The sequence below is a fragment of the Oratosquilla oratoria genome, chromosome 5 (genome assembly GCF_046742065.1).
Source record: "Oratosquilla oratoria isolate Oo_2021 chromosome 5, ASM4674206v1, whole genome shotgun sequence".
Classification (NCBI taxonomy): domain Eukaryota; kingdom Metazoa; phylum Arthropoda; class Malacostraca; order Stomatopoda; family Squillidae; genus Oratosquilla; species Oratosquilla oratoria.
In genome coordinates, this window is record NC_134781.1 from 26,329,572 (window position 1) to 26,353,434 (window position 23,863).

Below are 23,863 nucleotides of genomic sequence, written 5' to 3' on the forward strand. Positions count from 1 at the left end.
AATAAGAACACAATTGTCAAAATTCATCGTCTTTTCTTAAAACATTTTTCTCTACATGGCATTCTCAGAATGTTTCGTTCAGTGTTACGTAAGGCCACGTGCTGACCTGAAAATTTCGCTCCCTGATACCATGACAACATCTTGATTTCGCTTTCATGTCGTTTTAAACTAGGCAAAAACACCGTCGATTTCCATCTTCACACTAGGCCAAAATACCGTCAATTTCCATCTTCACACAAGGCAAAAATGCCGTCTATTTCCTCCTTCACACAGGGCAAATATACCGTCGATTTCCATCCACACACTAGGCAAAAATGCCGTCGATTTTCTCCTTCACACAGAGCAAAAAGCCGTCGATTTTCATCTTCACACTAGGCAAAAATACCGTCGATTTCCTCCTTCACACTAGGCAAAAATGCCGTCGATTTCCATCTACACACTAAGCAAAATTACCGTCGATTTTCATGTACACACTAGGCAAAAATGTCGTCGATTTCCATCTTCACACTAGGCAAAATGCCGTCGATTTTGGTTTTCTATGTCGATGTCTTCCTTCACATTTGGCAGAAAAATCGTTTATTTTTTGTTCTATTCGCGTCTTATATATATATATATATATATATATATATATATATATATATATATATATATATTATTGGAAAAGGATCCGTTTTCCTCATCCAAACAAATAATTCTTACTTTAGTTAAACTAATTCAAAAGAGAAAGTTCAATCTTACCTTCTTCTTGATATTTTAGATGTAAATTTTTAGAAAAGGCGGATTTTCGAGAGACCGGTTTTAACTCGGTCGAGTTATACTTACGTCCCTTTCGCCTTATTAAGTTTATCCGTTTTAAAGAGAGGTTTCTCTTTACAGTTGGGAGTAAATGTTCCTCAGAAATTGATTTTCTGTAGTTTCAGTTGACACAAATTCTAAGCGTCCTGACTTGACGAAAACTATTATTTGAGTGAATCCGGTCGCAGGCCACACGCAATATCTATAATTTTCGCAACCATTGTTTACTTTTCACCGACCAGAATTTTCGGTATTTATTTCAAATGTTTAAATTTTTCAATAGACTACAAATTATCAGTAGCAATTGATCATTAACATTATTAATTATTCAGATTTTATCCAATAATTTAAATATACATAATTTATTACTTTAATTAAATTAAACTTCTAGAGTTCAATAAACGAGTTCAATATGACGTCACCTTTTACGTAATTTCTAATAAAGTATTTAGAAAGTATTGATGAAAATCTTTGAAAAGGAAAACAATAATCAATAATGAAAGTCATGGCGAGATCGCATTGGCATCAGATTTTTGCAGATTTTTTATTTGGCTAATTCTTGTTTCTGTCTCTCATATCTCATGTTTATGAATTCTGTAAAGAATGGAGGCGAGAGTTATGGACTGCGGAAACTTCCCGCCTTCTCCTTCAGAGGTTATCTATCACACTGGGCTATTTTTCCTACGACATTCCATTCTACCTCCATTTGATTAACTAGAACATGACCTCGCTTATTAAAGAAATCATTTCATCAACATGTCTAACATGCGTGTAGCTTTACAATCTTAATTACATCACTCAGTTTTGCCATTTATAACGGAAAGTTTATTTGATATTTGGAGGTTTCAAATATATGTATATATATATATATTGCAACCGAAGTCGTTTTTACTCGGACGAACTTTCAACGGTCGGCGTTAGTGAATCCCAGTGTGATAATACATTAAGTGCTCGCTTACCTGAGATGTGGCTGGCGGCTTCTCGTCTTTGTAACCGTCAGAGACAGAGAGTATCGTGACAGTCAAGGTGATGACAGAAAAGATGACTTCCCAGGGGTGCGTGGTGCACAGTCGCCCATGACGCCACATCCCCAACTGAACGACGCCCCAGCTTTGGGCTGCAAAAGATAAAACAAATAATGATGTTGATAACAACAACAACAATAATTATAGTAATAGTAATAATAATAATAATAATAATAACAATAATAATAATAATAATGATGTAGTCCAGGCAATATAGCACATTTTAGGGCCCAACTTGGAACAAATTGCAACAGAATTGTTTTCACGACAGGACATGCCTGCCCATGAGGAGTCTAGAACATCATACTAAAAGTCCTAAGAAATCCACGTTGAGGAAATATGTCTAATTTGCATAAATCCAATATGGCCGCCAATTTTCGATAATTTGCCATATCTCCGCATTTAGATGTAATAATTGAGTCATTTAAAGTGCTAAAATGGGGTTTTTTAACACAAGAATTCACGTGGAATAGGTTACATTTTTATTGGATTAAGAATTTATAGCCAAAAATCCAATATGCTGGAAAGAATGTCTATTTTTAAAATGTATTTGCTTAACATTTTATATTTTCGGTGCATTTTTTTAACCTAGGGCCTACTGAAATGTAGGAAAACACGATTGTAGCCAGAGATAAGTTTATTATCATACTCATGAACAACAGTAAGCCTATGTTTCAACAACAGATCATCAACATTAATTTCAAGAGTGTCAATTCCAGTTGTGCCACTTTGCGGTATCCGGCTTAAGCGTCGTCGTCTACATTATCTGATCAATCTGGCACCTGTGAGTTAGAACAACTTGTACCACGACATTCTCTACACACGGCAGTGCAATGGAGACCATATATTTGGCATGTGCACCTCTTTGTTTTGCAGTTTTTTGGAGACCATATATTTGGCATGTGCACCTCCTTGTTTTGCAGTTTTTCTTGCAGCTACAACAGATGACATCCAGTATCTCCGGTGGTGCTGCGGGCTGATCTGTCTGTATAGGCATGTACCTTCTGTCCACAATGTGCCATCCCCAATCTTGTGGCTTCATGTTGACACATGTTCCTTTCCACTCCATTACCTGGTAATAGACACGGAGGCTATGGAATCTTGCAGCTGCTGATGTTGGGGGTACAGTTTGTGGTTCCACGGAAGATGTGCTCTTGGAAATCTCGTCACAGAACCGCTTGTATCTTAAGCTGTCCAGTCCTTCCTCTCTGGTACCACCGTACAGTGATACCAGAGCTTTCTCTCCTGCAGCAGTTATGTCCTCCGGTGTTTGCTCTGATTTGTGGAACATCTCTGATTGCTCACGAAACAGGGAATCAGTCTTCACCTTCTTCACTGCCAAACCTTTTCCCAATCCAAACGGGCGACTAGTGGTATCGCAGCCAAGAACAGCATGGACAAAGAGCAGATGGTCGCAAATCTGAGGACCCAGCGACTCTTTCGACTGCTTTATGCACCATACCCTTCTCGATTTGGTGGCTTGCTTTGACTCTGATACCAGAAACAGTTCATTTGCGGTCATATCAGCGTGATACAACAGTAGGACCAACAAATCTGTGTCGTCACCAATGAGAACCGTATCTCTTGTTCTGGCAAAGGCAAGGGCTGTTTGAACAATGAGGACATCAGCATCATGCTTTGCGTGTTCTGTGCTGCATCCAGCCCTTTCTAGTTTGTCGCTGAGAAAATGTATGAAGCGCTGTTTGTTTGTCTTGTTGTTCAGGAAGTCCTCCTTCTTGGATTGGATGATCATATCACCACCAAAGTTTACGGTCAAACTAGAGCAGGTTCCTGTTCTTCTTTGTTGTGTGGCATCTTTAGTTGTGGGTTCATCTCTGTAGCCATCAAAAACAATGACAGCAGCTCCATATTTCTGTGTCACATATCTGACATAAATCTGACACACACTATCATATGTGGAACCTCTTGGCCAGGGAATCCGATGGAGTAGCGCGCCGCCATCAAGGACACATTGGACTTGGTCTCCACTCGGCTCACGTTGTTCATCTATAGACTTCCACAGAACATCAGCAAGGACTGCCTTATTGGCCTGCAAGGGAAGGGATGACGAGTCAAATAAGGCAGGAGGGTGGCTACAGAGTTTGAACTTAAATAACGTTGACAAGTCTTCGCACCGTTCACCTACAATTACCAGTCGCTGGAACACCAATTGTGGATCCACTACTACAGATTCCCCTCTGACTTTGACAGTTGATCTGGATGCAAGTGTCATTGCTTCATCGGCTTTTCAGAAGGTGAATTCTTCCACAGATTATTTCCCTGCCATGCTCACAAGAATCTTGTCTCCAATTTCTTTTGCTTGGTCAACATTGACTCCGTCCTGAGCGGCCATGCCATTAGCAATGTTGTGAAGTGAGGTAATCTCCTTGAATGGATCTCTTTCCTTCAGATAGCTGATAAGATCGAGGGTGTCCTTGACATCTCTGGCCTGTCTAGCCTTCGAAATATCTTTGTGCTGGTCGCTGGTTTCGTAGGAGACCCCGCTGAACTTCTGCATTGCATTGTTGATGTTTGCGCATGCTGGCATTGGATAGGACCCACAGTAAGCGCCGAGTCTCTGTCATCCTTTTTCCTCGAGTTAGGCCCCCAAGCGTCTTTATTCTTCTCATCAAAACCTGTTCGATGATCAGATCTGTGGAGAGCCCTGCCCAGTATCTATCACTACGCCGCACAACGTGGTATCCCTCTTGGAACTTCTTATACACATCCGGATGCGTATTTGGTAGTTTGGTCATCATTTGCAGGTATACATAAGCAGACTTTGTATACTGTCGGTGTCCAGAAGCGGCAAGGTAGGGAAGCATATCGTGCACACATTGGAGGAGTAAGCTCCAGTTCCCTGTTCTTTCAGCTTTAATAAATTTCCGCAAGATGTCCACCATGTTGAGATACTGCAACCAGAGTTTTGCTGTTGGCATAGTCATCATATCCTTTTTGTTGTCAAGTTCAGTCTGGATTCTTTGCAACACTTTTGCAGAACAAACTTCTTCCACTGAGAGGGAAGAGGACATTGCTCTGTCATACACTTCACTTGCTGTAGTTATGTCAGTCGTCACTATATCTGAAGGAATATCTTGTGGTTCTACATTATCTGTCTCAGTATCAGCAGTTGCCACTTGTGGTTCCTGAACTGTGTCTTTGGTTGGCACAGGCACATTGTAGGCATCAGCAACCAAAATGGTGTTCAGTGCAGCATCTACCAGCGTATGTCCCCGCACTGCTCTGGAAACAGCTTTGCCTGTCATCATGTGGGGCACTGCGTTTCCAGCATATACCACTTCGAGCAACTCTTGCAGTCCCGAGCCTGCCATTAAGTGACCTATGCTCCCAAGAAAGCTCATCTGCATGTGAAATCCCCCAAGCCTGAGGACTATGCGCTTGAGATCACTGTCATTTGATTGAGACCTATATTATAATCGTTAAAGCTTTCCAGTACAAGGGTTGGTCGAATGTGAGGACTGGAATAACGTCGTATAGTTGAGCTTGGGTAGACACAAACTTCATTGTAGAGTAGATACATGAAGCTTGACTGGGATCAAGGTCAATCATTGGAAGGAATGTCACAGAAGCTTTTCCTGGCTGTTGACCTCCATGCAGGAACTGCATCATACCAAACCAGGAGTGCCTTGGAGAGTGGGAGGTAACGATGTCTTCCACAGTATATCTAACTCTGATGTTGGATCCTCTTCTGTCGTGCGAACCAGTGGATTGTAGACGATAGGTTCTAATGCTGGAGGAATTTTGAAGTACTGAATGTTAATGCGACCAATGGCAGCAATCTCTTCATCCGTCACACGGACTTTGGGGACAGCCTTGCTTGTTTTTGTCGCCCTGGCTGTTCAACTTATACATGTATGGGGTGGTGCGAGAGGTGAATGCAAGGGTAGTGGGAAAGGGATTGGAGATGGTTAAAGAAAATGGAGAAAAGTGGGAGGTGAGCCAGCTGTTGTTTGCAGACGACACTGCGCTTGTGGCAGGATCAGAAGAGGGATTGAGGAAGTTGGTGGCAGAGTTTGGGAGAGTATGTGATAGAAGAAAGCTAAAGATAAATGTGGGTAAAAGTAAGGTGATGAGATGTACAAGGGGTGAAAGTGGCAGTAAACTGGAAGTGAGCATTAAGGGAGAGCGACTGGAGGAAGTGGATAGTTTTAGATACTTGGGTGCAAATGTGGCAGGAAAAGGTGGAGTGAAGGTGGAGATAGAATGTAGATTGAGAGAAGTAAGTAAATGCCTTGGTGGATTAAAGAGTGTAATGAGGAATAGACACTTGGGAATGGATGTGAAGAGGAGACTGTATGAAGGAGTGATTGTGCCAACAGCACTGTATGGGGCAGAAACATGGAACATAAGAGAAGAAGAGAGAAGGAGTTCGAAGGTGTTTGAGATGAAGTGTCTGAGAAGTATGGTGGGGGTTACTAGGCTAGATAGAGTGAGAAATGAGGAGGTGAGGAGGAGAACAGGGGTGGAAAAGGAGCTGGGAGATAGGGTTGATGAAAGAATATTAGGATGGTTTGGACACATGGAAAGAATGAATGAAGAAAGACTAGTAAAAGAGGTATGGAAGGCAGATGTGGAGGGAGTGAACATGAGGGGACGTCCTAGGATGAGGTGGATGGATGAGGTGGATGGATGGGGTGAAGGGGGCTTTGGGGAAGAGGGGAATGTCTGTTGAGGAAGGACGGGAGAGGACAGAAGACAGGGGTGAATGGAGAATGGTTGTATATGGATGATGTTGTGATTGTATGAGGTGGAATGGGCGGGGTGGGGTGGGGGGTGAGGTAGTATGTGTGAGCAAAAGTTGACGCAGCCCGAAGGGATTTCTCCCCATCCTCTCCTTTTATGCAAGGGGGGACGGAGAGGGGGGGTCGCCGATTTAATGAAGCGGCCTTACTGTGGATGTGCTGTGTCTTGCGACACTGCTTCTGACCTAGGGCAGTGGGCAAGTTGCAGGGATGACCCGTCATCCAGGAGGTGCTCAGATAAGAGGGAGGGTGGGAGGGGTGTGGAGTGTATTCAGGGATGAAATGGGTGGGAATGATTTTATGCCTTTCCCTTTTTGGCTACCTCCCTTGTAAGGGGGAAAAAGCCATGGTATATGTATGATGTACTAAAACACTAGTACATGTGCACTAGTACTACTATATTAGTACACTAATATACTAGTTCTAGTACACTGGTAAATTATAATGTTTAACTAATACAAGTATACAAGAAAATTAGTACACCAGTATTAATACACGAGAACACTAGTACTAATACCCTAGTACACTCTGAGTAGTTCACTAATACTAGTACACTAGCACTAATACACTAGTAACAGTTACTAATGCTAGTACTAGTACTACTACATTAGTACTAGTATATTAGTACAAGTACACTAGTATTGTTACACTAGCACTGGTATATTAGTATAAGTTTACTGGTACAATAGTACTAATACACTAGTTCATGTAAAACTAATAGACAGCTCGTACATGTGTAATAAACACATATAAAACTTAGAAACGAATATGTGAATATACGCAGGGGAAAAAAAAAGAAACTACGAGAAAGATATAATAGACAAATACAAGGATCAACCAAGTCTGCCACTCTTTTTTTCTTGTTCCTGCAGGTGACAGTGACCCGCATCCGCACATTAAGCAATTATCGTGATGTCAACAATCGACTTGACCTCTCACCTCTCACCTGACCCCCAGAAGATGCGATGCTCACACGTGACCCCGATTCCTACGTGAGGTCGGAGTTAGCAGGCGTCGTGTCACATCTCATTGCAAATATACATATACATATATATATATATATATATATATATATATACACATATATATTATATATATATCATACTAACATGTAACAAAAATAGATATATAAAATAGAAATAATTCTTTCCGTAAAGGGAGAGCAATTCCCCATAAGCTTTGCTTCATGCTCTCCCTTTTCAACAAGTAATTTTGTAAAAATTTTGTATATGTATAAATTGTATTTCATTTTGTTGAAAACTCCTTTACAGATATGTAAATGATAAATTAAAAGACAAACACAAAATAGTGAAACTGTGTGAAAGAGATAAAGAATATATAGATGACATAGAAATGGCTTAAGTTATGATCAGACATTTCAGGTCTGTTTTTACAATTGAAAGCTCACAAATTTGGGAAGAGGGACAACGAGAAATATCCCCAAAATGAAAGAAATAAATTAAAGGTCACGCAGAAAGAAATGAGACAAAATATAAAACCTAGATGTTAGGAAATCACATGGACCGGATGGAATTGCAAATTGGATATTGAAAGAGTGTACAGCTAAACTAACGGACAAATTATACAAGATAATAGATTTCTCACTCAAAGAAGGAAAGGTACTACAAGATTGGAAAATGCAAACATTGTACCAATATATAAAGGAGGAAACAAAGAAAATCCTACAAACTTCAGACCGGTATCCCTTACAAGCACAGTAACAAAAATATGTGAAAAGGTTATTAGGAACAAATGGATCAAACACTTGGAAGAGAATAAAATACTAAACCCTAAACAATTTGGCTTTACAAGTGGAAGATTGTGTATCACACACTTAATATGGTTTTACTCAAGATTAATTTCTTAGCATTTCCCACTGCAGCTATCTTTTCCTCCCTATCCTCCTTCACATTAAGCAACTCCCTAAAATATTCTGCCCATCTTCCCCTTACTGCCTTCTCCTCCATTATCATCTCTCCATCTGCACCTTTTACCTTTTCTTCTCTACTTGATTCGCCTCCTCTTCCTCTCTTAATTTCTTTCCAAAACATCTTTTTATTACTTTCAAAATTTTCTGTCATACTCTTACCCCATTTTACATCTGCTCTCCTCTTTGCCTCCTTTACCTTTTTCTTTACTTCTCTTTTCTTTTCCCTGTACTTGTAGCTTGTTAAGTGTAGTTGGGAAGGCTTATGGGAAGATCTTGATTGAGAGGATTAGGAGAGGAACAGAGGGAGTAATTGGTGAGGAACAGTGTGGGTTTAGGACAGGTAGAGGTTGTGTAGATCAGATTTTTGTGGTAAGACAGATATGTGAGAAAGCTATAGGAAAGGGGAAGGATGTTTTCTGGGCCTTTATGGATCTGGAAAAGGCTTATGACAGGGTAGACAGAAAGGCACTGTGGGAGGTTATGCAGATATACGGGATAGGAGGAAAGCTTCTAGGAGCTGTCAAGAGTTTTTATGAGAGTAGTAGAGCTTGTGTCAGGATTAGAAATGGAGAGAGTGAGTGCTTTGAGGTAAAGGTGGGACTTCGTCAGGGATGCGTTATGTCACCCCGGCTGTTCAACTTATACATGGATGGAGTGGTGCAAGAGGTGAATGCAAGGGTAGTGGGTCAGGGATTGCAGATGGTTAAGGAAAATGGAGAAAAGTGGGAGGTGAGCCAGCTGTTGTTTGCAGACGACACTGCGCTTGTGGCAGGATCGGAGGAGGGATTGAGGAAGTTGGTGACAGTTTGGGAGAGTGTGTGATGGAAGAAAGCTGAAGATAAATGTGGGTAAAAGTAAGGTGATGAGATGTACAAGGGCTGGAAGTGGCAGTAATCTGGAAGTGAGCATTAAGGGAAAGGAACTGGAGGAAGTGGATAGTTTTAGATATTTGGGTGCAAATGTGGCAGGAAAAGGTGGAGTGAAGGTGGAGGTAGAATGTAGATTGAGAGAAGCGAGTAAATGCCTTGGTGGTTTAAAAAGTGTAATGAGGAATAGAAATTTGGGAATAGATGCTAAGAGGAGACTGTATGAAGGAGTGATTGTGACAACAGCACTGTATGGAGCAGAAACATGGAACATAAGAGAGAAAGAGAGAAGGAGTTTGAATGTGTTTGAGATGAAGTGTCTGAGAAGTATGATGGGGGTTACTAAGCTAGATAGAGTGAGAAATGAGGAGGTGAGGAGGAGAACAGGGGTGGAAAGGGAGCTGGGAGATAGGGTTGATGAAAGAGTATTAGGATGGTTTGGACACATGGAAAGAATGAGTGAAGAAAGACTAGTAAAGGAGGTATGGAAGGCAGATGTGGAGGGAGTGAACATGAGGGGACGCCCTAGGATGAGATGGATGGATGGGGTGAAGGGGGCTTTGGGGAAGAGGGGAATGTCTGTTGAGGAAGGACGGGAGAGGACAGAAGACAGGGGTGAATGGAGAATGGTTGTATATGGAAAATGTTGTGATGCATGAGGTGGAATGGACGGGGGAATGGGGGGTGAGGTAGTGTGTGTGAACAAAACTTTTGACGCAGCCCGAAGGAATTTCTCCTCGCCCTCTCTTCTATATGGGGGGACGGAGAGGGGGGGTCGCCGATTTAATGAAGCGGCCTTGCTGTGGATGTGCTGTGTCTTGCGACACTGCTTCTGACCCAGGGCAGTGGACAGGGTGCAGGGATGACCCGTCATCTAGGAGGTGCTAAGATGGGAGGGAGGGTGGAGGAGTGTGGAGTGTTTTCGGGGATGGAATGGGTGGGAATGATTTTATGCCTTTTCCTTTTTGGCTACCTCCCTGGTAAGGGGTAAAAAGCCTTGGTATAATGTATGTACTCAAGATTAAAAGAAATAATACAAGAAAGAGATGGCTGGGCTGATTGTGCCTTCTTAGACTTGCAGAAGGCTTTTGACAAAGTACCACATAAAAAGCTAATAAGAAAAATTGAAATAATAGGAGGAATACAAGGTAAGCTACTGGAATGGATGAGAGATTTCTCGAGTGGGAGAAAAATGAGAGTGGTACTTAGAGACAAGAACTCGAACTGGGAAGATATGATAAGTGGCATCCCACAGGGCTCTGTATTGGCTCCTTTAATGTTTCCCATTTATATAAATGATATGGATGAGGGAGTGAGGTATTACATGAACCTCTTTGCTGATGATGCCAAATTACTTAAGAGAGCAAGCACAGAAGAAGACTGCAGATTGCTATAAGTAGACCTGGATAAAATATGGAAATGGAGTCAGAAGTGTGAAGTGAACTTTAACATTAAGAAATGCAGTACAATGGAATTTGGAAAAAGCAAAAATAGAATATCAGGTCAATATAAAATTGGTACCAAGGAAGTCAAACAAGTCGACTCAGAAAGGGACCTAGGAGTAATTATCTCGAGTGACTTGACACCTGATAAACATGTCAATAAACTAGTTGGAGAAACTTTAAACTTATTAAGATCAATGAGAGTGGCCTTTGACTACATGGATGAAGAAATGGAGAAAATATTAATTACATTGATAAGACCTAAATTAGAGTATGCTGCGACACTATGGGCACCTAGTAAAGAAAGAAAGAAAAAAAAAGAAAAAAAAAAACAGCAACAAAAATGGCACCTACACTTTTAATTTTGACATATGAACAAAGATTGGATAAGTTACATCTATCAACACTGGAACAGAGAAGAGAATGAGGTGATTTAATTATCTACAGAATTATGAAAGGGAGGAAATTCTAGACAACTTATTAAAATGGGAAAAGAGAAACAGGACATGAAAAGCTAAAGAAGGACAGTTACAGAAGAGATTTGAAAAAGAATAGCTTCCCACATGGACTGATGTCTGGAACAAACTAAATGGGGAAACAGTGAGTGCCAAAAATATACAAGATTTTAAGAATAAACTGGATGTGGAGAGATAAAAAATGGGTCACAACAAGCATAGCTCTCGTCCCGTAAAATACAAATAGGTAAATACAACTATTATACCAATACCTAGTACACAAGTACTTTAGCAATTTGAATCTAAGTTGTGATCACTATTTGCAATGGTTTCACCAACTTCTATATCGACAATTGTCATACTCTCGTGGCTAGTGATCAACAGATCGAGTAAATTTCCATGCCTTCTGGGTCTTTTACATATAGAAAACTTAAGTAAATATTAACGAGTAAAAATAACATCCGTCTTGGTTATATGAATAGAATTTCCATGTAAAGCCAAACAAATAAGAATGCATGTTACCAATATACCTTTACAATTAATATTTTTCTGCCTATCATGGTAACACATTAACTTAGTTTGGTTTGCAAGGGATTGTTGGTAATCTACTTTTATTCATTTTTTTATTTTATTTGTTTATTATATTTATTTATTATTATTATTATTTTTTTTTTTTTGAGTAGTGGGATCCCCTTGAAAAGAAGAACGCTGGTTGTCGCTTTTAACTTCTATATCTCCTTTCCATAAAACGAAATATACTAGAATAGTATGGGGTGAAGTGTTACATCCTGGGCAGTTGTCCACAATCCGGTCATCCAGCCTCTTCTGGTAGCTTAGAAGGGTTGCTGGGTGGTGGCTGCACCGCAGTCTGGTCAGGTGGACTGTGTCCTTTCGTGGGAGAGAGGATTCAGAGGGATGGCTATCAGGGGGTCTGGCATGTAGCAGTGTGTTGTCCTTTAGTGTGTTAATGGAGTAGTGAGTGATATGATCATGAATATGTTTCCGGAGGCTGGTATTTGGTGGTTTTGGAGGAAGAGAAGAGAGTATTTGTGTGTGATATAGATATTTGGGTGTTTTTTTTTTTATATTTCTTGGTGTGTGTGGGTGTTCTGCTATATAGTGTAGTGGGTGTGCTGTGTTTGTGGAGGCTGCAGCAAGTGTTTGCGTGTCTCTCTTGTCAAGGTGATCTTTGACTTTGAGGACTTTTGTTTCATAGTGTAGGTGGTCTGTAGGTGTTGTATATGTGCAGCCTGTAATTGTTTTTAATGCTTTGTTTTGTATGGTGGAATAAAAAGTGTAATGAGGAATAGAAATTTGGGAATGGATGCTAAGAGGAGACTGTATGAAGGAGTGATTGTGACAACAGCACTGTATGGAGCAGAAACATGGAACATAAGAGAGGAAGAGAGAAGGAGTTTGAATGTGTTTGAGATGAAGTGTCTGAGAAGTATGATGGGGGTTACTAGGCTAGATAGAGTGAGAAATGAGGAGGTGAGGAGGAGAACAGGGGTGGAAAGGGAGTTGGGAGATAGGGTTGATGAAAGAGTATTAGGATGGTTTGGACACATGGAAAGAATGAGTGAAGAAAGACTAGTAAAGAAGGTATGGAAGGCAGATGTGGAGGGAGTGAACATGAGGGGACGTCCTAGGATGAGATGGATGGATGGGATGAAGGGGGCTTTGGGGAAGAGGGAATGTCTGTTGAGGAAGGACGGGAGAGGACAGAAGACAGAGGTGAATGGAGAATGGTTGTATATGGAAAATGTTGTGATGCATGAGGTAGTATGTGTGAGCAAAATTTTGATGCAGCCCGAAGGGATTTCTCCCCGTCCTCTCCTTTATATGGGGGGACGGAGAGGGGGGTCGCCGATTTAATGAAGCGGCCTTGCTGTGGATGTGCTGCGTCTTGCGACACTGCTTCTGACCCAGGGCAGTGGACAGGGTGCAGGGATGACCCGTCATCTAGGAGGTGCTAAGATGGGAGGGAGGGTGGAGGGGTGTGGAGTGTTTTCGGGGATGGAATGGGTGGGAATGATTTTATGCCTTTTCCTTTTTGGCTACCTCCCTAGTAGGGGGGAAAAAGCCTTGGTATATGTATGTATGTATCTTTTAGTGTTATTGTGCATGTCTTTGTTATATATTTTGTTTGTTACTTTGTGGAGGGGGATAGCATCAAAAGCTTTACCAATGTCTAATGTTATAAGAAGTGTTCTGTGATGGGGCCTATCTGAATTGATGCCATCTAATATTCTTTGTGTGAGATTTATTAGAAGAGTGTGGAGTGTAGTGGCCTAAAACTGTGTTGTGATTCAGCAAGGAGAATATGTAGTATGAGGGAGTTGGGAGATATGGTTGATGAATGAGTATTGAATCTATTTTTCCTTATAAAAAAGTAGTTTTAAGATTCATTTAGATAAGCACCTAAGAAATATGCTGTAATGACTGGCATTTTTATTTTATTTGTTATTATTAATGGTTTATTTCTAGTTATTCATTTATTGTCAATTATTCTTATTTTTGTTCATCATTTTTCATTATTTACTTATCTTATTCTTTTATCTACCTGTTTATTATCTATGTTTTCCACATCCAACCTAGTTATGGACCAAAAGGTCTCCTGCCGGCATGCTCTTCCTTTGTAATCCTTTGGTTTGGACACATGGACAGAATGAGTGAAGAAAGATTAGTAACAGAGGTGTGGAAGGAGTGAACATGAAGGGGCGACCAAGGATGAGATGGGTGGATGGGGTGAAAAGGGCATTGGGAAAGAGGGGAATGTCTGTTGAGGAAGGACAGGAGAGGACAGAAGATAGGGGTGAATGGAGAATGGTTGTGTATGGATGATGCTGTGATGCATGAAAGGGAGTGGGTGGGAGATGGGGGGGTGAGGGAGTATATGTGAAAAATAAATTGATGCAGCCTGAAGGGATTTCTCCCCATCTTCTCCATTCCTGCAGGAGGGGTCAGAGGGTCTTATTTTTTTTTTGCCAATTTAATGAAGCAGCCTTGCTGTGGATGTGCTGTGTCTTGCAACACTGCTTCTAACCCAGGGCAGTGGGCAAGTTGCAGGGATAACCTGTCTTCCAGGAGCAGCCAAGATAAGAGAAGAGGAAGGGGGGTGAATGGAAGTGGGGTATGTGCAAATGGAATAGGTGGGGGTGGATTTTATACCTTTGTTTTTGGCTACCTCCCTTGTACCATATACCATACCAAAGGCTTTTTCCCCCTTGTATGGGGGGTTACCCAAAAAGAAAAAGGCATAGAAACCACTCCCACCCATTCTATTTCCTATATATTCCACTCCCCTCCACCCTCCCTATTATCTTGGCACCTCCTGGAAGACGGGTCATCCCTGCATCCTGTCCACTGCCCTGGGTCAGAAGCAGTGTTGCAAGACACAGCACATCCACAACAAGGCTGCTTCATGAATTCGGCAACCCCCCCTCTCCGTCCCCTCAAGCAGAAAAGGAGAAGACGGGGAGAAATCCCTTTGGGCTGTGTCAAATTTTTCTCATACATACTTCCTCACCCCCCACCCCCACCCACTGCCCCTCATGCATCACAGCATCATCCATACACAACCCCTCTCCATTCACCCCTATCTTCTGTCCTCTCCCATCCTTCCTCCACAGACAATCCTCTCTTTTGTAATACCCCTTTAACCCCATCCATCCATCTCATCCTAGGTCAACCCCTCATATTCACTCCTTCCACACTTCTTTTACTAATCTTTCTTCACTCATTCTTTCCATGTGTCCAAACCATCCTAATACTCTTACATCCACCCTATCTCCCAGCTCCCTTTCCACCCCTGTTCTCCTCCTAACCTCCTCATTTCTCACTCTATCTAGCCTAGTAACCCCTATCATACTTCTCAGACATTTCATCTCAAACACATTCAAACTCCTCCTCTCTTCCTCTCTTATGTTCCATGTTTCTGCCCCTTTCAGTGCTGTTGGCACATTCGCTCCTTTATATTATAAGCTCACTTGTAAGGGGGGAAAAGCCTTTGGTATATATATGTGTCATCACAGACAAATCAAATAGTCAAAGAATTTTCAAATATCTTCACCTTCCAAAACAAGGCAGTGAACAAGTGGAACACATTACCAGTTGTTGTTGCCTTGTGTTGTTCATAACAAAAGAGGAACATGATCACCTTCACAGGCTCTCAACAGAGTTTCCACTTGCTATGTTGTGTTCTTGTCTGATGGCTACCTCAGTACCCCCTTCCTCCATGTTCTACCCTGTTAGAACCCTTACAGAATTGTTGGTCCAAGGATTGCAGTAGAAATAATAAGCCATACCAACTATCAAGGAGCTAACTCCGCACCCCCACCCACATGGAACCTGAGGAGAAAGAAGTGATATGGCAGAACTATTTGGGAGGCTGTGCACATAAGACAGACAGACAAATATGAATTCAAATCTAAATATGATCATTGAAATTAAGGATATAGATTAATTTGCAACTGTACATGATTTTGAGAATAGGTATTATGTCATATTGGAGAGTAGTAGATGGGACCCAACAAGTGTTGTTATTTTCCTACATACTACAGTTAGGTAAATGCATACATAACAGGACCCATGAGCATAGCTCATTTCTTGTGGGTAAATATACATGAGAGGTAATATATTATTTTTTTTAACATGTCTTTCTATACATAATATTTATCACTCACCTTGAATTTGCTTGTATTAACAAAGTGTGTCCAGGGTTGAACATCTTCTCTTCTCTTCTGCAGCCACTCCTTTGCAGCTGGAGATGCCATCTGCAGCTGCACAGGCAACTGCATTATCAAACTGAAATAAATATATCAAATGTTATCAGCTAAATCTATCAAATCTATCTCAAATGACCATTAGCTGGAAGAATTGAAACTAAGGTCACATCCACTCACAAATACCCATTATCTTCTGTCCCAATCTCATCTGTATCCACATTATCCTTGATGTTAACTTATGTCAGCCACTGAGCAACAAATGATGGCATAATTTTTTGCCAAAGCACACAAAAGCTACACCAGTAGTGTGTGCAAAAACAATACATGAATTTAAAAATAGTTTAGATAAAATGAGATATGAAGACGGGACACCACGAGCATAGCTCCCCTTCCCGTAAAATACAACTAGGTAAATACAAAATAATTCAAATTATATAGTGAACCACAACAGCCATTCTGAACAACAAAAGTTGCATTGAGACATATTTCTATAGCCAGAATGATATAACACACTATACATACTGTACATATACTGTCAAGGGCTTTTCCCCCCTTACAAGGGAGGTGGCCAAACTCAAAGACATAAATCCACTCCCACCCATTTCATTCCCCCATACTTCACTCCCACTCACCACCCCTCCCTCCCTTGCTCTTTTCTTGGTTCCTCCTGGATGATGGGTCATCCCTGCAGCTCGCCCACTGCCCTCCCTGGGTCAAAAGCAATGCAGCAAGGCCGCTTCATTTAATTAGTGACCCCCGTCTTCATCCCCTCATGCAGACAAAGAGAAGATGGGGAGAAATCCCTTTAGGCTGCATCAAAATATCATTTCCACATACTTCCTCACCCACACCCATCCCCCACCCTCCCTTCCATGCATCACGGCATCATCCATAGATAATTGTATACTACAATTAGGTAAATACAACTCTTCTCCACTCACCCCTATCTTCTATCTTCTTTATCCTTCCTCAACAGACATTCCCCTCTTTCCAATGCCCCTTTTACCCCATCCATCCATCACATCCTAGGTCGACCGCTCATGTTCACTCCTTCCACACCTCTTTCACTAATCTTCCTTCACTCATTCTTTCCATGTGTCCAAACCATCCCAACACTCATAAACCCCATCTCCCAACTCCCGTTTCACCTCACTTCTCACTTTATCTAGCCTAATAACCCCTAACATACTTCTCAGGCATTTCATCTCAAACTCATTTATACTTTTCCTATCTTATATTCCATGTTTCTGCCTTATAAAGTGCTGTTGGCACAATCACTCCTTCATACAATCTCCTCTTAGCATCCATTCCCAAATGTCTATTTCTCATTGCACTTTTTAATCCACCAAGGCATTTACTTGCTTCTCTCAATCTACATTCTACCTCCACCTCTGTTCCTCCCTTTCCTGCCATATTTGCACCCAAATATCTAAAGCTATCCACTGCCACCAGTCTCACTTCCAATTTGCTGCTATCCTCTCCCATTGTACATTTCATCACCTTGTATTTACCCACATTTATCTTCAACTTCCTTCTTTCACACACCTTCTCAAACTGTTACTAACTCCCTCCTCTGATCCTGCTACAAGCAGTGTCGTCAGCAAACAACAACTGGCTTATCTCCCACTTTTCTCCATTTTCTTTAACCATCTTCAACCCCTGACCCACTACCCTTGCATTTACCTCTCACACCACCCCATCCATGTATAGATTGAACAGCCAGGGTGACAGAACACATCTCTGACCAAGTCCCACCTTTACCTCAAACCACTCACTCTCTTCATTTCTAATCCTAACACACACCCTACTCCTCTCGTAAAAACTCTTGACTGCTCTTAACAGCTTTCTTCCTATCTCATATGTCTGTAATACCTCCCACAGTGCCTTCCCGTCTACCCTGTCATAAGCCTTCTCCAGATCCATAAAAGCCCAAAAAAACATCCTTACCTTTTCCTATACCTTTCTCACATATCTGTCTTACCACAAAAATCTGATATACGCAACCCCTACCTGTCCTAAACTCACACTGTTCCTCACCAATTACTCCCTCTCCTAATCCTCTCAATCAAGACCCTCCCATAGGACTTCCCAACTACACTTAACAAACTGATCCCTTTGAAACTACTACACTCACACTTGTCCCCTTTTCCCGTGTAAAGTGGAACTATACAGGCAACTCTCCAGTCCTCTGGCACTCTACCCTCTCTTAATCAAATATTAAATAACCTCACCAGCCAGTCCACCATCTCTCTACCTCCTTTTTTCAGACATTCAGCATGACATCCATCCAACCCAGGTGCCTTACCTGCTCTCATCATCTCAACAACTGCCTTCACTTCATCTTTCCTTATTTCTCCTCCATTTTCTCCACTCATCACGGTCATTTTCTTAGCGCTTCCCACTGCAACTACCTTTCCCTATCCTCCTTCACATTTAACAACTCCCTAAAATATTCTTTATTTTGTATTTTATTTTGTATTTTTAGTTTTACCATAGATTTTTATTTTGATGTTTCAATTTGTAGTTTCACCATAAATAAATAGTTTTTCAATATATAAATAAAATATATAACTTTCAAAATTATTCTGAAATTACCTCAGCGGTGACGGTGTTTGGGGAACACTTCCGTAAAGGTGATTGGCTGTACAATACCGACTACCGATATGATTCCAGGAGACGAAACATCAAAGAAGCTTAGACAGAGGTACCTATGGAAGTGGCTAACAGCTACCAAGGGTATAACGAAGAAGACTTTCCAAGAGGATAAGGTGTTGGCAGCTAGACTAAGGGACGAGTACAGTAAAATGTTCCCTGGGTTGTACGCTGACATCAAGACCTTTAATGTTTAAGTGTCAATACGCAAGTTCCAAGGGAAGGCGATCGCCTTCAAATTAACTCTAGAGAACGATAAACAATTCAAATACAGTGATGACATGTTTGACGGATTGGAGTGTTCGGACGATATGATAGAGGAGGATTCAGAGGCGCTCACGCGGCATTACTTCCCAGGATATAAGAAATTCGTTAAACATGGTGCAAAGTCTGATCACAGGAACTTCCAGATGCATTTCTTAGACAGACTTTTCAAAACATCAAAAAGAACTGTTATTCACAACAAATATGCTATAAGAAAGGTAAAAGCTGTGATTAAACATAAAAATGAAACGAAAAAGAAAATTACAGAGGATTACAGAGGCAGAGCATGCCGACAGGAGACCTTTTGGTCCATAACTAGGTCGGATGCGAAAAAATATAATAATGATAAATAAATAAAAAATATAATACTATAAATAATGATAAATAAAATAAATGTATAGGTATAATTAAATGATAAACAGGTAAATAGTAAATAATAATAAATTGACAGATAACTAATGATAAATGAAAATCAAGCAAATAGTAAACAGACAATAACAAACAAACAGATAATATAAAATAAATGGCAGTCATTACAGCATCTTGCTTAGGTGTTTATCTAAACAAATCTTAAAAGCTTCGAACTAAACTACATTGCACTGCCTCAGCAGGAAGTTTATTCCAGTCAACTACACAGTTGGCGAAGCTGTTTCTACCCACTTCCAAATCAAATTTATTTCCTGAGAGTTTGAAACCATTGCTTCTTGTCGTATTCTTATTCACTGTTAAAATTTTGTCACTTTTGATGTCAATTCCCTTTAGAATCTTAAAGACCTGCATCAAGTTACATCTGAGTCTACGCTTTTTTTTTAGGGAAAACAGATTCAGGTGTTTTAGTCGATTTTCGTATGATTTATTTTTGATATTTGGAATCAGTTTTGAGGCTCGCCGTTGTACTTTTTCCAAATTATCGTACACAACGCTCAATCTAACCTCAAACCAAGAACATAACTCTTTCAAAATGATTCTGAAATTACCTCAGTGGTGGCGGTGTTTGGGAGACACTTCTGTAAGGGATTCTCTGATTATCTATACCGGAACCACTAAAGAAAACGGAGAAATAGTAACAAAACGACCACACAATGTAGTATATAAGTTGTTCATGAATATTTTTTTAATTGAGCACGGAGTAATCAATATTCCTGAAGACATATTCAAACTAATAGAAGAAGCTATCAAGATCATTATGCCAGACTACGACACCGTCTACACATCAACCACTGGAGATTCATTGGAGGATATTAAGGATTAGATTTTGGACAAACTAAGGAAGGAAAATAAGGAACTACACGAGAAGTTGGATCAGATCTTCACCATGATGAAGAGGATGAGAGATGAAGACAGCGACGAAGAACATAGGTCGCCCAAATGTAGGTTTCACGCAGAAAAATACTGAGGTAGAATCTGACGAAGGCAAACCATCTACTAAGAAATAAAAGGCATCTGTGGATTGTATGGCCCGCAAACAAAGCGACCAAGTGCCACAGGACAAGCAACCTGCCGAAGGTAGTTGCAGCAAAGCCACTGCTTGTATATAAAAAATTGAAATTACTCTGCTTATCATGTATGGGGTCACATTTTCATATTTCTTCACTACAACCAAAGTAAACAAATTTATAGCATTCAATCAGCAATACATGTATCTACAGGTAGGTATGGGCCTAATATTACAATATTTGCATTCCTACATAGCATGGGTGCAAGCACTTGTTATACAAGGGAGTAAGGGGCTTCAGCCCATCCCCTAAAATTGAGAAAAGTATTACTATTGTATGTATGCAGTTACTCACACACCCAAAAAATTATGTGTTTGCATCCTTGCTAAATGGCCATATAAATATTAACAGTATTTTGCAAGAAAATGCAAAGGAAATGAATTGGGAGGAATTGACAATAAAAGGTGGAGAGGAACTCTAGGCAATGTCCTACTGGATTTGACCACTGATTATACATTGACACAATGGGTTAAAGAAAACACTAGATATGGACACAATGAAGAACCATAGAGACTAGATATTCACTTCTGAGCCAGGAAGAGTGACCACCTACTAATAGAGTTCGAGCTTAAGGAACAAAATGATGCGAGAAGAAATGAGAAGCACAGAGAAGGAAGATTAATGTATAACAAAACTACATACATATACCAAGGCTTTTCCCCCTTACAAGGGAGGTAGCCAAAAAGGAAAAGGCATAAAATCATTCCCATCCATTCCATCCCTGAATACACTCCACACCCCTCCATCCTCCCTCTTAACTTAGCACTTCCTGGATGACGGGTCATCCCTGCACCTTGTCCACTGCCCTGGGTCAGAAGCAGTGTCGCAAGACACAGCACATCCACAGAAAGGCCGCTTCATTAAATCGGCGACCCCCCTTGCATAAAAGGAGAAGACGGGGAGGAATCCCTTCGGGCTGCGTCAAATTTTGCTCACACATACTACCTCACCCCCATCCCCCTGTCAATTCCACCTCATGCATCACATCATCATTCATATGCAGGTAGTCGTCGACTTACGACCTATGCAACTTACGACTGATCGACTTTACAACCACGAGATAGTGCAATAATATTTAACATTTAATAGAGTAATAGAACTGCAATGTTATGCTTGGCAGCGCAGAACAATTACTCCGCATGCCGCGAGACGCGAGTACGATAGTTTTGGCAGGCTGCCGACACCGTCAGCATCCCACCCAGCTAAATATTCTTTCAATTTTTTTCTTTGAAGTAAAATGTTTCCTAATTTTGCATTGCATTTTGTATTTCTATATGTTTTGCAATTAACAAAATGTAACAATAAAACTTTTTTCTTTATGCCTAGGCTAGTTTGTTGTCGATAACGATATGTTCGGTACAGTACGTAAGCGAAAAAAATGTGTTTTGAAATAAAATAAAATCTTAATTTTGCCTTGCATTTTTTATTTTTATATGTTTTGCAATTAATAAAATGTAACAGTAAAACTTTCTTATGCCTAGTCTGTTATCGATAACAATATGTTCGGTTCAGCATGTTGTATTTTTATGTTTTGCGATTAATAGAATGTAACAGTAAACTTTGTTTATGCCTAGTCTGTTGTCGATAACAATATTTTCGGTACAGTACGTAAACGAAATGAATGTGTTTTGAAATAATACAAAAAATTCCTAATTTTGCCTTACTATGATTTTAATGTAACCAACAAAAAGTATTAGTAGGTCAAAGATGACAGGACTTTATTCAGTATGCATAGGCCTTGGCTATGTTTCCTAACGAAAATTAGAAGAAAAAAAATTAATATTAAACAACGTAGCTCAAAGATAATAAGATTTTATTCAGTATGCATACATTTCCTAAAGAAAGTCTGATGGTAAAATAATATTAAAGTTAAAAAATACAGTATTAAATATCATAGGTTAAAGAGGATAGGATTTTATTCAGTATGCTTAGGCCTAGGCTACGTTTCCCAAAGAAAATCAGATAAAACTACAAAAAGGTTAAAAAATACTGTACAACATAGTTCAAAGATGCTAAGATTATTTCAATATGCTAACTATAATATACAATATATATATATATATATATATATATTTACAGTAACAAAAATATTTAAAGGGTAATATATACTGTATATATATAAAGACCGACTTGCGTCCAGATCGACTTATGACCTGTTTGTCGGAACCGAACTCGGTCGTAAGTCGACGACTACCTGTACAACCATTCTCCATTCACCCGTCTTCTGTCCTCTCCCGTCCTTCCTCTACAGGCATTCCCCTCTTCCCCAAAGCCCCCTTCACCCCATCCATCCATCTCATCCTAGGACGTCCCTTCATGTTCACTCTCTCCACATCTGCCTTCCATACCTCTTTTACTAGTCTTTCTTCACTCATTCTTTCCATGTGTCCAAACCATCCTAATACTCTTTCATCAACCCTATCTCCCAAGTCCCTTTCCACCCCCATTCTTCCCCTCACCCCCTCATTTCTCACTCTATCTAGTCTAGTAACCCCCATCATACTTCTCAAACACCTCATCTCAAACACATTCAAACTCCTTCTCTCTTATGTTCCATGTTTCTGCCCCATACAGTGCTGTTGGCACAATCACTCCTTCATACAGTCTCCTCTTAGCATCCATTCCCAAATGTCTATTCCTCAGGAAAAGGTGGAGTGAAGGTGGAGGTAGAATATAGATTGAGAGAAGCGAGTAAATGCCTTGGTGGATTGAAGAGTATAACAAAACTGACTTTGTAAAACTTGGAAAAAAATTCAAAATGCTAGCTGGGAAAATTTTCAAATGATGAAACAAAGATGGAAGAGAAATGGAACATTTTTTTGAGAAAAATATAAGGAGGGATCAAAGAAACTTGTACCTAAGCAGAAACAACAAAAGGGCTTACATAAAGTGTTGATATAATAAAAAGTGTAGTGATGCTAAAGATTGAAGAGATAAAGCCTGGAAAAATGGAAAAAAAAAGACAAAAAAGTGACTAAATGGCAAACATACATCACACTGAGAAATGAATCTGGGTGTTGATATTTGAGGAGACGCTCCACTGGGTACCCTGATCGCCCACGCATGTACTCGACCCATTTTGCAACTAGCTCCTCCCCATTCAGGTCATGGGTGTTTATATACTCCTCTCCTCCATTTACTGAAACCATAGATCTAATTAGTAATATGCCATGAGTAGACAAAAAAAAAATAATGATAATAATAATAAATCAACAAACAAATTGTCAAGGTTGTATATTCTAGATACATTTCCTTTAAAAATATGTCTCAGTCATAATCAAATTGTAAATAGATTTCTTTGCTTGCTCAATTACTATGCTGCAAGTGGGGTGCAGGGCAATGTTCCCTCTAAGCTGTGTGCATGTGCATGCACACACGTTTTACAAATAGTACACAAAGGAAAATATATGTGCACACAAGGTTTTCAAGATGAAATTGAAAATTTCTA

The 23,863-nt window shown here is 40.3% G+C and overlaps 2 protein-coding genes across 4 annotated transcripts; both read right to left on the reverse strand.

Annotated features, from left to right (window-relative positions):
- Positions 1–1,728: 1,728 nt before the first annotated feature.
- On the reverse strand, positions 1,729–23,812 carry LOC143025216 (uncharacterized). 3 transcript variants are annotated; one of them, XM_076184676.1, is made up of 5 exons: positions 23,407–23,812; positions 19,897–19,962; positions 15,962–16,082; positions 13,840–13,920; positions 1,729–1,912 (listed from the first exon to the last, which is right to left on the reverse strand). In XM_076184676.1, exons 1-5 carry the CDS (start codon positions 23,562–23,564, stop codon positions 1,817–1,819), a joined length of 522 nt encoding a protein of 173 aa, XP_076040791.1. In that variant the 5' UTR covers positions 23,565–23,812; the 3' UTR covers positions 1,729–1,816. The 3 variants fall into 3 exon arrangements, with proteins under 3 accessions (XP_076040791.1, XP_076040792.1, XP_076040793.1); XM_076184677.1 differs by lacking the exon at positions 19,897–19,962; XM_076184678.1 differs by lacking the exon at positions 13,840–13,920.
- On the reverse strand, positions 2,451–4,053 carry LOC143025304 (uncharacterized). The gene is made up of 2 exons (XM_076184778.1): positions 2,729–4,053; positions 2,451–2,681 (listed from the first exon to the last, which is right to left on the reverse strand). The coding sequence occupies exons 1-2, from the start codon at positions 4,051–4,053 to the stop codon at positions 2,591–2,593; spliced, it is 1,416 nt and encodes a 471-aa protein (XP_076040893.1). The 3' UTR covers positions 2,451–2,590.
- Positions 23,813–23,863: the final 51 nt, after the last annotated feature.

Bases quoted from the DNA above. Each gene is read 5' to 3' on its own strand.
- LOC143025304 (XM_076184778.1), bottom strand. From the start codon at position 4,053: ATGACACTTGCATCCAGATCAACTGTCAAAGTCAGAGGGGAATCTGTA. The intron at 2,682-2,728 runs GTGCACATGCCA...CAAAACAAAGAG, and splicing joins AAAAACTGCAAAACAAGGAG to GTGCACATGCCAAATATATG.
- LOC143025216 (XM_076184676.1), bottom strand. From the start codon at position 23,564: ATGGTTTCAGTAAATGGAGGAGAGGAGTATATAAACACCCATGACCTG. The intron at 19,963-23,406 runs GTATGTTTGCCA...CGTTTTCTTTAG, and splicing joins GATTCATTTCTCAGTGTGAT to TGGTTCCGGTATAGATAATC. The intron at 1,913-13,839 runs GTAGATAAAAGA...TATCTTTTGCAG, and splicing joins AAAACATAGATAATAAACAG to CCCAAAGCTGGGGCGTCGTT.